Raw genomic sequence first — 14930 nt, 5'->3', positions numbered from 1 at the left:
CATATATGTGTGTTTGGAGGTGAGGTGCTAATTAGACTATGTATTCAGCAGTTCTACATGGAATGACAATTAAGGGCCACTTAATATCAGTCAAGATAGAGGCTATGCAGTGCATTAGCTTATTGTTTGAGAAGGACTTAATAGAGAAGGACTCCTCTTTCATCTGACCATTATCCCGGCCAATGGAGCTCAGTGGTTGAGCATCTACCTATGAACCAGGAGGTCATGGCTTGATTCCTTGTCAGCGCACATGCCCAGGTTCCATCACCAGTAGGGGGCATGCAAGAAGCAGCTGAATAATTACTCTCATCATTGATGTTTCTATCTCTCCCTCTCTCTTCCTCTCTATATTCAATAAAAATATACATTTTTTAAAAGGCAGAAAATTTTAGTTAACTTATGGAAAAGTGGGATGAATTTGAAGAGCAATAAAAATGACAAATTATAATCAGAAAGGAAACAGAGAAAAAGATCAAGATAATAAAATTGAAAAAAAGTTTAACCTCTAAAAATATTTTGGAATAGAAAATTAATATAAGATTTATGATTAACTATATTAGCAAAAATTTTTTATTTGTATGACAAATACATATCAAATAGAATAGTTTTACTGCCTAAACTCAGGGGTAGACAAAATTTAAACTTCAGCACAAGTCAATGGACTCTATATGTGCCATTGTCACTGTTGGAGGTTGAAATTAAGTACTTTGGGCATACCTTGAAATTAAGTTTCCCTCTGAGAGTTAAAACTTTGAAGTCAATGTAATACATAATGAATCAGAATGAAAAGTTGTAAATCTATCTTAAAGGACAGAATTCCTCCCAGGTAAGCAGGATTTGATTATCCCCCATTTCAGGGTACTAACATACTGAAAAAAAGAATGTATCCATTGGAAAAAGGATTGATTAGACACTTGAGTTTCTTAAAAAGAGACTTACACAAGAAAACACAGATGACACATCGAAAAAGTGTTCATGGGAAATAAATTCTTAGCTGATTTACTACCAATAAGACTAGGCTTATTGAATTCTGGATGCAAAGATTGAGTGCTGGATTTGGAGAAAGACTTCCGGGATTTGAATCTGGCTTTGGGACTTTGAACATAACCCAGACAACAGTGCCTTCACCTCATCTGCAAATTGGGGCAGACAATAGTACCTCTTTATAGAGTTCGTAAGGCTGAACCTCAAATCCTCAGTAAGTGCTTTCTATAATAATTTTATTCATTCGGCCAAATCCCTTTGTTCTGATTCCAAATTAATATTAATCAACCTTCAGATTACAATATGCTTTCTCATGTAATTTGAGAATGCAGTGGCCATGCAATCAAGTATCACCATGCTTGTGACAGATATATATGTCGTTGTAAATGAATAGATTGGATTTTTAGTGTTATATGTCACTCTAGTGATCTTGATTAATGTAAGTCTATTAAGTTAGCAATGTGACATAGGTTTCAGAACAACCCAAAGGTCTTTCAAACTAAAGTGAAAATTCAAAAATTCCACATGCATTTCCTCAGTTAAGGTGCAATTAAATTCAATGACACTTCTTCATTACAAGAAATTATGTTTCCAGCAACATAAATGATAGAAAATGCATACAGATATGTGGTAGGACATTAGGATGAGGGAGAGCGTAGAGAGAATGCCTTCTGCTCTTCTCTCACTTATGCTAATAGAGGCTTAAAAACAAGACAACCTCCCTTTTAGTAACATCTTGCACTATTTTACCACCCCAAAATCCATCCTTATAAATACCATCAAAGTGATCTTTGAACAACAACAACAAAAATCTGTTGATAGCAATCTTCTTAATTTCTTCAGTGATTCCATAGTGGGCAGGGGTAGTACACCTAAATCCCCCAACTTCACAGCTTTTTCACCCACAGAAGTGGGGCCCAGGCAGTGATGTTCATACCTTAAAGTAATTAGTTGCTCCTGACTACAGTTGATTAGACTAAGGTCTACACAGTTGGTGTGAACCCTTTCTCTTCAGAAATTTGTAATTGGGACCAAGAAAGGTTAACTGGGCTCTGCCAGCTGCTAGACTTATAAGAAGTACACTTAGGAGTGAATTTGAAGGATGGCCATGTCTCCTGTGTGGACTGTGTGGCAGAGAAAGCTGGTCTTGTTAGAAAGAAAAGACTAAAGCAGGCATGCAAAAAAGGAACAGAGACATAAAAAGGGTTTTTTTTTTCAGAGCCGCTTTCTACTTGTTTCTGTTTCTAAGGAATGACTGAAATCCCATACTTGGGTTTCATGAAACTACCTGAAATGTTCTAATCTACTCTCCTTTTGTGCTTTAGCCAGTCTGGATTGTTTTTGTCTAAAATACTTGCAACTACGAAGTTCCTTCTCGTAGAAAGTACAATTTGATATGATGTCTTTCACAATTGGCTGTTGCTTCACACTGGTCCAGATTCACCTCCCACGATGTCCAGCTTATACTTGAAGTTCCAGCACTACCAACCAAAGAACTCACAGGTCTTTGTGAACTTTCCATACTCTCATATCATCATATCATGTACATGCAGTTTCTTCTTCCTCCAATACCTGTCCATCCATTTCCACTTGCCACATCGTTGTCCATCTTGGGCATCCTATCCCTACCACTTCCATTACACTTTAGAGACACTCACATCATTGCTCCTAATTCATTGTAGAGAAATGATTTTCATGTCTCTCTTCCCACTATCCTTTAATCTCAAAATAGCAGATACCCTTTATATTATTGGATTTCATTTTTACATTCCAAATTCAAAGCACATAGTATATGCTGTTGTGAATTCCTAATATATTCACAGTTTTAAACCTTTTATGAGATAGGACACATGTTTAAAGAGCACAGTTGCTGAAGGCAATGGGAGCTAATGGTATTCTTTTCTGGGACAAAAAATATAAGATCTGAGCTCCTTAAGAGTCACATTCTACTTGGTATTTATATCAGCACACAGTAGTCCTGGTAATTATTGCTAGTCATGGGCCCACCATGTAAGCTTCTTAAGCTGTTTCAACAGTGTCTACTTTAAATTATATTTGATGCATTAAGTGGTAGGATAAAACAGGCAACAGCAGTATCCTGGGACAGAGCCAGAAAAGGAGCTATGAAGGATGATTTGCCACTTGATAACTGCACTGACCTGGACACAAGTGAGGATTTAGCAACAGCAGGTACCTAATCAGCTACTGTCTGGGAGCTGACTCTGGGTTATCACAGGCTGAGAGGGCAGTTAGAGTGACAGAAGGACAGGGGCTCATCTGAGCAGAATTGTCTCCAGGCAAAGGAACCTGCTATGTGGCCTTCAGAATTGGACAATGAGTCTTGCTGGGGGCGGGTAGCATTGCCAGGACAGCAGGCGATAACATATCTAAGATGCAGGATGAAGAAGCTGTGAAGTGAGAGGAGGACTGAACAGAATCCCTGGTTTGCCCAGAATGTTCCTGGGGAATGCTCATCCTGGTCTAATTACTACACACTTATATCACTTACATCTCTTACTTAGACTCTCTCAAAAGGGCCCCAGTTTGGTGAAAAATAATAAAATAATTTTAATTTTAAACAACTATTGAATCACAATATTACCAAACTCTGATCACAAACCAAAGTGCAGTTATCCTGTTTAGAAAGTTTCTAGGATGCTGCCATGATGTAAGTCTGGGCTGTGTTTGTGTGTTTGCCCGGAATCCCTGAGGAAATCTTAGTCTCTCTGGTTCAGGCAAGGCTCACTATCTTCACCCCACCACCCACAGATGCATCCAGTGTCAGCCCTTTTCATACCAGATCACCCCAATCTGTGTCACACAGGGTCCTTCTTAGGATTTTGACAGGAATTTCAAAGAAGATATCTCTTTAAGGGTATGAGATTCTGTTGATTATCTGTGCCATCGGATAATGAAGGGGACACAGAGGAAGAGAGAACTGAGCAACAAAGAATTCCTGCCTGTAAGCATGCCTGGAGTTTGCTTTCAGTCATGGGAGGCAGCGAGCTCCCTTTTTGCTCAGTGTAGTGTGAATTGGGTCTGTGCATCTTACCAAAAGAGTTCTGACGATATAGCTGTCTTCTCATTAAACTGTCCAGCCTGTTACCTGCTCTATCTGATTATACCAGGCATAGGCCTACATTCCCCTGCTGTACAAAAGGACAAATTAAAATTAGATGATAGGATGGATCTAGAGCTGGGTCAGCCTAGGGCAAAGCCACTAATCATGACTATGGTATCCCCACTGAGCACAACCCCCCGTTACCTGGGCTGGAAATCAGTCAGTGTGTCCTTATACACTCATGAATTGGATGCATCAAATTTTCATAGCAGTAAGGAAAGAAGAATTAAAATTTAACACTGTCTTTTGGCTTCTCACAAACTGAAGCATTCTGGATAGAATTGATTTTGGTACTTACTGAACTTAGACCCCAAGGCCTTAGAGGCCAAAGGATCTTAGCCTTACCACAGTGAAAAGCCCTGTTTATGTTTTAATAATGGCATAATTGCTTTTCCTCATGGCAGTGAGAGAAGAAACAGGGAAATCCTATTTTGGTATTGACTTTAGGAGTAACACTCAGGCAGGCAGCCCCTGCTTTGCAGGGAACACCAATGCACTCCATGTAACAATTCAGCCTGGGGAAAGCTGTGACCAATTAGGAGCCTTGTGGGGTAGCGTGGAGCTGGCCTTGCATTCAACTTCAAGCTAGTCTTGGACCGAGCCTCAAGCCCAAGGTAGCAATTTTTGGCATTCTCTGTCAATTTCTTTCCCATTATTCCTGTTGCTTCTCCTGTTCTGAAGTTGAGACCTCTGGTTATAGCCCTGAGACCTTGCCTAGCAGTACTGCATTCTGCTTTCTGTACAACTTTCTTTAGATGGAATGATTATCTGGAAGTACTTGGCCTAGAAAATCACAAGCCACTGTTTTAATGTACATTATACATTGGAATTCTTTGTGTATTGAGTCAAGCCAAAGGACAACATATTTCCATGGCTACTGACTATAGTTCCATTCATCCATAGTTCTGTGCTTGTACTAAAATTGTTTTTCATGCTCCTGCATTCTTCATTCCCACTTTTCTACCATAAAATGGTCCAGACACTGTACTTACCAAACTTATAAAATAAGCCCTCTAGTCATTGAGCTACTACCAAATGTACCCGAATATACAAATATATAAGGGCAATGTTACTTAAAAGACTTTAATTTATTTGAGAGGTCAAAGTAGCTCAATTCAGTGTGTTAGAAGTAGTAAGAATAGGTAGCTTTTTTATATATTTTGAAGAAGGATCCAATAGGATTTTATAATCCATTGGATGGAAGATGTGCTAGAAAGAGAAGAATCAAATATGTCATTAGGTTTCGGGCCTGAGTACCTGGAATGATAAGAGTTGCCATTGTCCTACTTGGGACAACTGAGGGAGGAGATATTTCAGAGGGTGGAGAGATAAAGGGCCAAGTATGGAATATAGTATCTACTATAAATCAGAGTTGACATGTTGCATTAGTTAGGTGTCTTTAAGGACACCTTCACTTCTGACACCAATTGCAAATTCAAGGGTATTCAAGATCACCTGCAAGTTTGATAATTCACTAGAACAACTCACAGAATGATTGACTGCTGTTATACTGTTCTGATTTATAACAAGAAAAGGATACAGATTAAGATCAGCCAAGAGAAAAGACACATGGGGCAAAGGTCACGGGAGTCCACACTCAGGGGTTCCAGTGCCCTCTCCCCATGGATTTGTGAACAGTGCTAACTATTGCCAGCAACACTAAGTGACAATATGCATGGGATGTTACCAACAAGAAAGCCCACCTGAGTCTTGGTGTCCAGAGTTTTTGCTGGTGCTTAATCATGCAGACATGGCTGAGCACTGGCCTGGCTGACCCTCCAGAGATCGATTACCTCACAACTCAAACACCTACTACAAGTCACATCGTTAGACCATCCTGTATAACACAAGGGCCCCAGATAACAAAGACGTTCTTGTCAGGCAGGACATTCCAAGGACTTAGATCACCTCCCAAGAGCCTCTAGCAAAGGCCAGACTTCTTTGGGAGTAAGGCTAATTTATTACTCCATAGTTGTGAAACAGGAGAGTGCATTTAAGAGTCCAGATTTCAGGGGAGTGTTCTGGCAATAGATAGAAATTTGGTAGTCATATAGATAGAGTATTAATTAGGTTCCAAACAGGAAACAGAACTGATTTAGATACTTGAAATGGAGAGATTTTGATAGAGACCACTCACAAGACTGCAGACAGGATTTGGGGAGCTAACAGGGCCTATTGGAGCCCACACAGGCCTGCAATCTCTGGGGTCCAAGAGAGAAGTACATACCATAAACTCGTGAAAAGGATTAATCTGTGCCAGGCACAGTATCAAGTGATTCAAATGATTATTAGCTCATTTGATTTTTTCCTATATGTTAATAAATATTACCACATTTTTACATATGAGAAAACTGAAGTTTAAAAGATTTAAATACCTTTGTTTGTAGCCATTCGAGAGAAAGTTAATGAGGTGGGTGTGGACTGCCCTGCCACTGTATGGTTCGGAAATTTCACAGCATGCTGCAACACACAGTATTGATCTTTGGGTTTTAGCCTCTCTTCACGACTTACCTGCTAACAGTTACTCTGTAATTGCCTGTTGGTGACTCCCTCACCCAGGCCTTACTAAGAGGCATCTGTTTTGCTAGATCAGTCCTGTAGTATTTTTTATGTGGACTTGACAAATGTCAGCCAAGCAGAAATAACAAAAACATCATGGTCAGACTCTCCTACAGAGATATGTCAACAAAGAAGTAAATTATATTTCCCAGGGAAATAGAAGCAGAGTAGTGTGTATGGGTGTGCATATGTGTGTGCATGTGTGAGTTTATGTGTATTATGTGTCAGAGTGAGTTTTCAGGATTTAAGGTTATTTGAAAAGAGGAAAATATAGAATTGTAATGAGTCACTTCAAACTATAAATTTGTACACTTTTAAAATATTTTCAGCAGACTGCATGTCAGAATTCCTCTTTGGACTTTACTTGTTTGAATGCATTATGGTTCAGGATTAAATCATTCTGGTCCTGGCTTCCGTAGAGAGCAGGATGCCTAAAATGTATGGTTGGCATTGTATTATTTTCCATTTTGAAGTATAGAAATGCTTTTCTATCAATAAAAATATAATGGATAGGATTTGATGATACAAAAAATAAGCAGGAGATTTTAAAATAGGGATGACCTTTACATGATGCTATCATGCCTAGCCCACCACCCCAGGTCCAATCCCTATTGAAACGTGCCCCTGAACACAGAATTAGTATGAAAATCATTATCAACACAATGTTCTTCACATTCACATGCTGAGATTGCAATTGAAACTCATTTGCTACTTAGATTTCAATATATCAAGCTAAAGTACTTTTATTTTATTTTTACACTAGAGGCCTGGTGCACAATATTCAGGCACTGGGGGTGGGGGGTTGTCCCTCAGCAGCCTGTACCCTCTCACAATCTGTGACTACTGGCTCCCAACTGCTTGCCTTTCTGCCTGATTTCCCCTAACTGCTTCTGCCTGCCAGCCTGATCACCCCCAAACCACTCCCCTGCCAGCCTGATTGATGCCTAACTGCTCCCCTACTGGCCCGGTTGCCCCCAACTGCTCTCCCCTGCCAGCCTGGTTCCCCTAACTGTACTCCCCTGCCGGCCCTCTTGTGGCTATGGGCACTGCCTTCTTTGAGGGTGTGGTAGTCAGTTAGCATATTCCCTCCTTATTGGTTGTGGGTGCTACCATCTTTGAGGGTGGGGCAGTCAATTACCATATTCCCCCCTTATTGGCTGTGGGTGCTGCCATTTTTGAGGGTGGGGCAGACAGTTAGCATATTCCCTCCTTATTGGTTGTGGGTGCTACCATCTTTGAGGGTGGGGCAGACAGTTAGCATATTCCCTCCTTATTGGTTGTGGGTGCTACCATCTTTGAGGGTGGGGCAGTCAATTACCATATTCCCCCCTTATTGGCTGTGGGTGCTGCCATTTTTGAGGGTGGAGCAGACAGTTAGCATATTCCCTCCTTATTTGTTCTGGGCATTGCATTCTTTGCAATGGTGTGAAGGTCAATTAGCATAGTTCCTCTTTATTTGATAGGATATTTTGATTTTTGAATTTCTTAGGCTCTAGCATACTTTAAAAATACAAAAAAACCTCAGAAAGGGAGGAGCCAATTCCTGACTGGAAGGTTACTGTTAGGATTTGAAGGTTTTTTCAGGAGGTCAGCCCTCTAATTTTACTTTATATCACTAGCTTTCTCTCTTCAAACAAGATGAAACAGCTTTGGAAGCTTCGTCTTCCCTTCCTCTTCTCCCTTCTTTTCCTAGACCCCAGTGTTCTTTATTTTCTATTTCCCCAGTACTGATGAACAAATTCCCCTAACCCCAGAGGAGGAGGGCTCACAGAAATTTGGAGACAAACATTTTTGTAGTGCCAATCTACCTCTCCTGTCAAAACCATTTAAAATTTTTAAAAATTATGATTCGCTTTCTTCTCTATATTTAGAGTATTACCAAACATTACAAAATCCATACCTCGTCTACATATTCTATCAAGTTTTCTTTAAAACGTTCTGTAGTACAAATAAAACATCCTCATAAAAATAACTCGAAACATTATTCTTTGACCTCTCAATGAAATGATCCTTTCTCAACTAAAAAAAAAAAAAAAAATGTTGTGTGTGTGTGTGTGTGTGTGTGTGATGAACCATTGAATGTAGATGAGTCATTTTTGTATCGTTTTTTATACAGTGCACTTTTGGGGGAAGTCTGGCCTGCACAGAGACCACATTTGCTGAAATGATAAATAAGGCTGTTGAGTAAGCCAGGTGGCAAAGCTCTAGTTTGTGGGCTGCCCAAATCAATACCTGGGGATGGGAGGAGACATGGGACTCCCTTCCTGGGGCCTGGAGAGGCTGGGCCTGTGGAGAGGTGGTGTGATTGATCTTTTTGGAAGGAAGCGCCAGCTGGAGTGTGCACAAATGGCTCCTTCTGGAGTCTCCTTAAAAGCTAAATTGATGGAAACTTTTGAAAAGAGCAGCTCAGACCTCTATTCCCTGTAAGCACAAGATAAACCTTGATTTCAGCTATTGTAAAATAACTGAAAGTGGAAAGAGGTTAAAAAAATATACTATCTGTGAAGGAATTAGAGGCAATAGAATGTTACTCATCTTCCAAAATAAAGTGATAATTGCAATGCGCAGCTCTTCTTTGTTAGAAGCTTTTCAGAAACCCATCTGTGCGGATTGTTTCTTTTTTATTACCATTACATCAACTAATTGCATTAGGGAAAAGTGGGCATTTTAATTAAAAGGCTGTTTTAAGGAGTTATAATTCTACTCTTTCATTAAATAACCTAACCAGGTGCCAAATTGGCTAAACTATTTTTCTGAAAATTGTTCTTCGGAAATTATTTGTTTTAGCCACATTTTCAATAAAATAGACTTTTTCCTTTTATTTCATCTCAGAGATGGGTCCCTTTATTTCTCTATTTTGACCAAAGGCCCCATAGGACAGGACTGCATGTAAACCATTTAAATACTTTGAGAGGCTCACTTTTTTTCCCCTAAAAAAGGGGGAAAACTCTTTTGTTTTTTTTACAAAGAGTGCATATTCAGTTCTATATAATGATGAATTTGATTAGGGTTATCTTTTCAGGAATTACTATTTTTAGAACATTGGTAGTTGCAGGAGGATATTGGGGGAGGTAGGAAGACCGACAGAGATCTGCAGAGGAAAATACATAGCCAGTATTGTAATTGGTATATATTCCTTTCATTTATGCCCATTTTACTATGGAGAAAACACTATCCACATACAGGATGCCATCCAATTACTTATATCAAAAAGGTAGGTAAGCATCTGTTCTTTGGATGTTTTGAATGCATCTTCCATTTTGTCACTCCTCTTATTCTTCCAAAGTGTTCTAAATAACAGGTTTGGGACAGACATTTGTATCTAAATGTCAGATAATGAGGAAGACAAAGAACCTAGAATGAGAATATAGATTTAAAAAGAGGCAACACCCCAGGGCACATCAACGGATGCTTAGAAGCCAAGAGAGAAAGAAGTGCTTAGACTTCTGAGTCCAGGACATGATGGAAAGCCGTAACTTAAAACTGTGATGCTGCTCTTAGGATTCAAATAGGTGTCCAGGTTTCTGCTCTCTGATGCTATTGAACCACTTTGATTCCAAAAACTGATTGTGAAAAACATTATAGGAACAACTTTTGTATTAAAAAATGCCTAAGTCACACTTGATATCATGCAGTTGAGAATGAATGCATAATATAATTTCAGTCATAGTGTTTATCAGTGAAACAGTGTCTGCCACATAGAAGACACGCAGTAGATCTATGTTGAATGAAGACATTTCACTTAAATTCTTCACTAGGAAATGGCAGTTCCTAGTAGCAACAGTTATTTTCTTAGATCTCTGATATTATTCTCCAGGGAAGCGGGCAAACCGAAATCTGTTACATTAATGCCAGCAGGGATGTATATGTGTGAAGAGAATAAGCAAACATTTATTGTTTTATGGCTCCAGGGACTATCCACATGAGTTCTTAAGAGACTTGAATATCCTTGGCAGTATTTGTACTTAAGGCGAACTTCACAAATACTCTTGATGGATTTTATTCTTCATAAAATTTATGTTTTTGAGTTAGTTGAGCTTTTTCAACTTAAAAAACTGCTGGACTAATTTGTAACTATATAACCCCTTTCCTTTGGTGCTAAGTTCATCTCTTAAAAATTTGATTAAAATAGTGTTAGGTTTTCAGTCTAAATCAGTGTCAAATACCTTCTAAAAAAGACTTAATAACTAGCACATTAAAAAAAAGAACTATATTCTTCCTATGTTAATAAAAATAACACCAATGACAACGGCCACTTATTGAGAATCTAATAAATGCCAGTTTCTTTTTTTTTGGTTGGTGTTTTATATATTAATACATAGATGGTTTTATCCTTTTACACAGATCATAGATTTTTGAACTGAGATTCAAATACAATACCCAGGCTATTTTTTGTTATGATAGGCCAACTCCCCTAAGTCTACATTTAACTTGCACAAAATCTTGTGAGATAAATAAGCCAAGGGCAGCTTGCTCTTATTTCTTCAGCTAAAGCTACTGATCAGGTATTGATCATTCTGTGTTTATATAAATAATTTTGTTAGAATCATGAAAATTTACAGCTATGAACAATTTAGAGATAATCAAATCGATTAATTCTTAGACAGTTTGGTTTTAGTACTTCACATTCTTAATATTTCATGATTATATCTAAAAGAACTAATGTGTTATATTTACTGATACCGTATTCAAAATAATAACCATACATTTAAAATACGTATTGATTCATTTAATAATGGCAATTTAATATTATTTAATCACATAAATAGCATATTTTTAATGAAACATATCTATATTTTCCAGAGCAAACAAACGAACAAACAAAAAACAGTGAGAAGAGTGTCATTGCTTTATATTATCATAAGTCTCCTTAATATTTGATTTAATGGGAGTTAGCTAGATTTTCATACCTGTTTTCTCATTCAATCTCTTGTAACGTCATACATTTTGTAATCTCTAGTACACTCCACTTCACACATGAGAGGGAATGAGAGTAAAAAAGCCAAATAATCTCTTAGTTTTATTATGAAAACGTAAGGATGTAGGGGTCTGCGGACCACACTTTGAGAACTGCTGATCTACCGTGGGAACGAAAGTTTCCTCTGGATCTGGTACTTTTATACATGCTTTGAAAGATTTTATAAGTCCAATGTTAAACTCTGCTACAATTAAGCAGGTGCTACATGTAGCAGATATTTTTATTTTTACCTTTGTACAGCTCAATTTTATGTAGATACTAAATAATATAATCTGTACTCATTATATACATGTTAATTCTCTAGACTGAATTGTATTGCTTAAAGGGTACATTTAATATCAATTAATTATATACTATTTACTTTGTTATATTGATAAATATTTAAATTTGTAAAAAAATGAACTAATAATACTATACTTTATAAATTATACCATGATTATTTAGAGAATTTTAAATGGCAAAATTGTAAAATAATCTACAATAAAGTAATTTTTATGGGATGCTATTTTAAAAGCAAAAGATAGTAGATAAGTTTCAGTTTGTATGTTTTTTAAATTGTATGTCTTATTTGTGGGTGAAAATAATTGGTTAATTTTATTGTTAGCTATGTTGCACTATATTAAAGTGCACACAGCATAAATATATGAGAATATATTATTTATTTTAAAACTTTTATAATTGGATTTTAGTCTTTAGATTTTATATATTTTAATAAACGATAGGTTTTTAGTTATAATGATATGTTCCAGGTTAGTTACTTACAAATCTTTTCCTTTATTACTATTGTCATCTTAATATTTATGAAAATAGCTTTTCCGGGAAGATAGAAATGGAGAAATAAAAATATAGAAATAAAATGGAAAAAGAGGTAGGTGGATAAGAAGAAAGAGTAGAAAGAAGAGAAAAGGAAATTGCTAATTTGGTTCAAGCTTGAATATAATTGATGATCCTTTTTTCTTATCAAGCTCTTTTATATATTGTGTCTTTTGTATCAGTTCCTAACGGGGTTTCATTACTTGAAGTTTGTATAAAGGAATACAGTCAATTATTTTTCTTTGTTGTTTTTAAGTGCATGACATTTCTATGACCTATTAAATATGTGTCTATTAGTTTGATTTATTTTTTAATGTAATCAAGAGCTACTGCTCTAGGAAAATGTTTGCTTTACCAATGTCCGTGGTTATATTAATTTCTGAATTTAATATTATACCTAGAAAACAATATTAAAAAGTTTATTTCTTAAAGTAATTTCATTATGGTACAGGCTACTTAGAGTCTATTTTATTAAGGAATATTATTTCACTTTTGAAAATACACCAAATTACTAAACCATTACTTGTAAACAAAAAAACAAAAAAAGAAGTAACCAAAGTTTCTAACAATAGAGAATAATTACACAAATTATGTCCTCTATAAAACACTCTTAATGATGGCCAACCAAAATAATAGTCACTGACTTAAAACAGTGTATAAGACATTTTCACAAAACAACTATTAATATACAACACAAAACAAAGCAAACCTCTAAGTATATATTTGAAATTGCACAGAAAGTATATGGAATATTTATATTTCAAGCTATTAAGAGTGAGTAGTATTGAGGTACAGAGGGAGACAATTTGACATTCTTCATTTACATATTTAAATGATTTATGTTAACTCATATAGTAGTATTGAGGTACAGAGGAAGACAATTTGACACCCTTCATTTACATATTTAAATGATTTATGTTAAATACATAGTCATTTATGTATTTCATAATTTGAAAAATACCTTATAGAATTTCAAAAATGATTATTTTAATGAAAATCATCTGGAATCTAGAGTTTTGAAATAGGAATTTTAATGGTCATACTACATTATGCACATATACATGAGCAAGAAAATCAGACATTGTGGTATGTTTTGTGATTCTATGGCCCACTCCAACTTTTCTCTAATATTCTTTTTTTGTACTTTTTTCGTTAAAGGTCTCATTCGTTTGCAAGAGCTCATCAAAGCTCCATCAAGGTACAATCTTCGACTTAAAATTCGCCAACTACCTGCTGATACAAAGGACGCAAAACCCTTACTAAAAGAAATGAAAAGAGGCAAGGAGTTCCATGTAATCTTTGACTGTAGCCATGAAATGGCAGCAGGCATTTTGAAACAGGTAATGTTTAAATTACTTAAATTATTAGTTTATTTTTAAATTTGCATTTAAAGTTTGGACTTTGGTTTTCAAATCAAAGTGTTATTGTCATATGGACGGTTTATTTTCTGTCCATACACACAGAGTATTTTCCTAGATGTAATTTTCTGATAAAAAGTCTGACAATTGCTTTTAATAAATTGTTTTGCAGGGAAAGTAAAAGATTGATGATCTTCAAACAGATTGTAGTTCATAGGTTATTTTACGTGGCTAAATACTGTTTTTTAATGTGAATATTGATTAATGACACAGATATTTCCGTTTTGTACTGAAATGAAGGAGAAACTAGGGGCCAACAGTTGAGCAGCTCAGCCATTAAAATCAACTGGTAGGAAAAGAAAAAAAGATTTGCTATTTAGCTGGTATCTACTGTGAGATGCCTTACACATTTGCTCATATTTAATCATCATCACAACCAAAAGAAAAACGGGCCATCTCTACTTTAAGACAAAGAGAATGAGTCTCAAAAAGATTAAGTAACTTGACCAATGTCCAACAGCAAGGAAATACCAGAGGGGTGTGTATCCCACCCAGTGACATTAAGAAATAAAACTGAAAGGAGTGATGAACAAACAAGAAAACAAACAAACAAAACTCATAGACACAGACAACAGTATAGTGGTTACCAGAGGGAAGGGGGTGGGAGGATAGTAAAGGGGAAAGGGAGTTAAATGCATGGTGATAGAAGATTTAACTTTGGGTGGTACACACACAATGCAATGTACAGATGATGCATTATGGAATTGTACACTTGCAATCTATATAATTTTATTAACAGGACATTTAATAAAAAAGAAAGATTCCTTCCAGAATAAGCATTGCCTACTTAAAAGATAATACTAAATCAAATGAAATAATTTATAGCAGTAAGATCTCTTAATATTATTTCAGCACTATTCAGACCTAATAGCGCCTTTGAAACCAGCAATTATTATTAGCTTACTAGAGGTCAGGTGCACAAAAATTTGTGCACCGGGGGAGGGGGGGATCCCTCAGCCCGGCCTGTGCCCTCTGACAGTCTGGGACCCCTCAGGGAATGACCACCTGCTGGCTTAGGCTCTGGGGGGATCTACACTTGCCAGCGGAAGCAGCCTTA

At 36.7% G+C, this 14930-nt stretch overlaps 1 protein-coding gene across 6 annotated transcripts in view; it reads left to right on the top strand.

Moving 5' to 3' along the window:
• GRIK2 (glutamate ionotropic receptor kainate type subunit 2) overlaps positions 1-14930 on the top strand; it is a 562276-nt gene that overhangs the window by 230892 nt on the left and 316454 nt on the right. For all 6 annotated transcript variants that reach the window (XM_006777220.2, XM_015572743.1, XM_006777222.2 and 3 more), the window contains one exon: positions 13614-13795. In XM_006777220.2, coding sequence (XP_006777283.1) covers positions 13614-13795 — 182 coding nt within the window. The remainder of the gene's footprint in view (positions 1-13613; positions 13796-14930) is intronic.

The sequence above is a fragment of the Myotis davidii genome, unplaced genomic scaffold, assembly GCF_000327345.1.
Source record: "Myotis davidii unplaced genomic scaffold, ASM32734v1 scaffold68, whole genome shotgun sequence".
NCBI classification, from domain to species: Eukaryota; Metazoa; Chordata; class Mammalia; order Chiroptera; family Vespertilionidae; genus Myotis; species Myotis davidii.
This window is presented reverse-complemented; position numbering and strand designations above follow the sequence as displayed.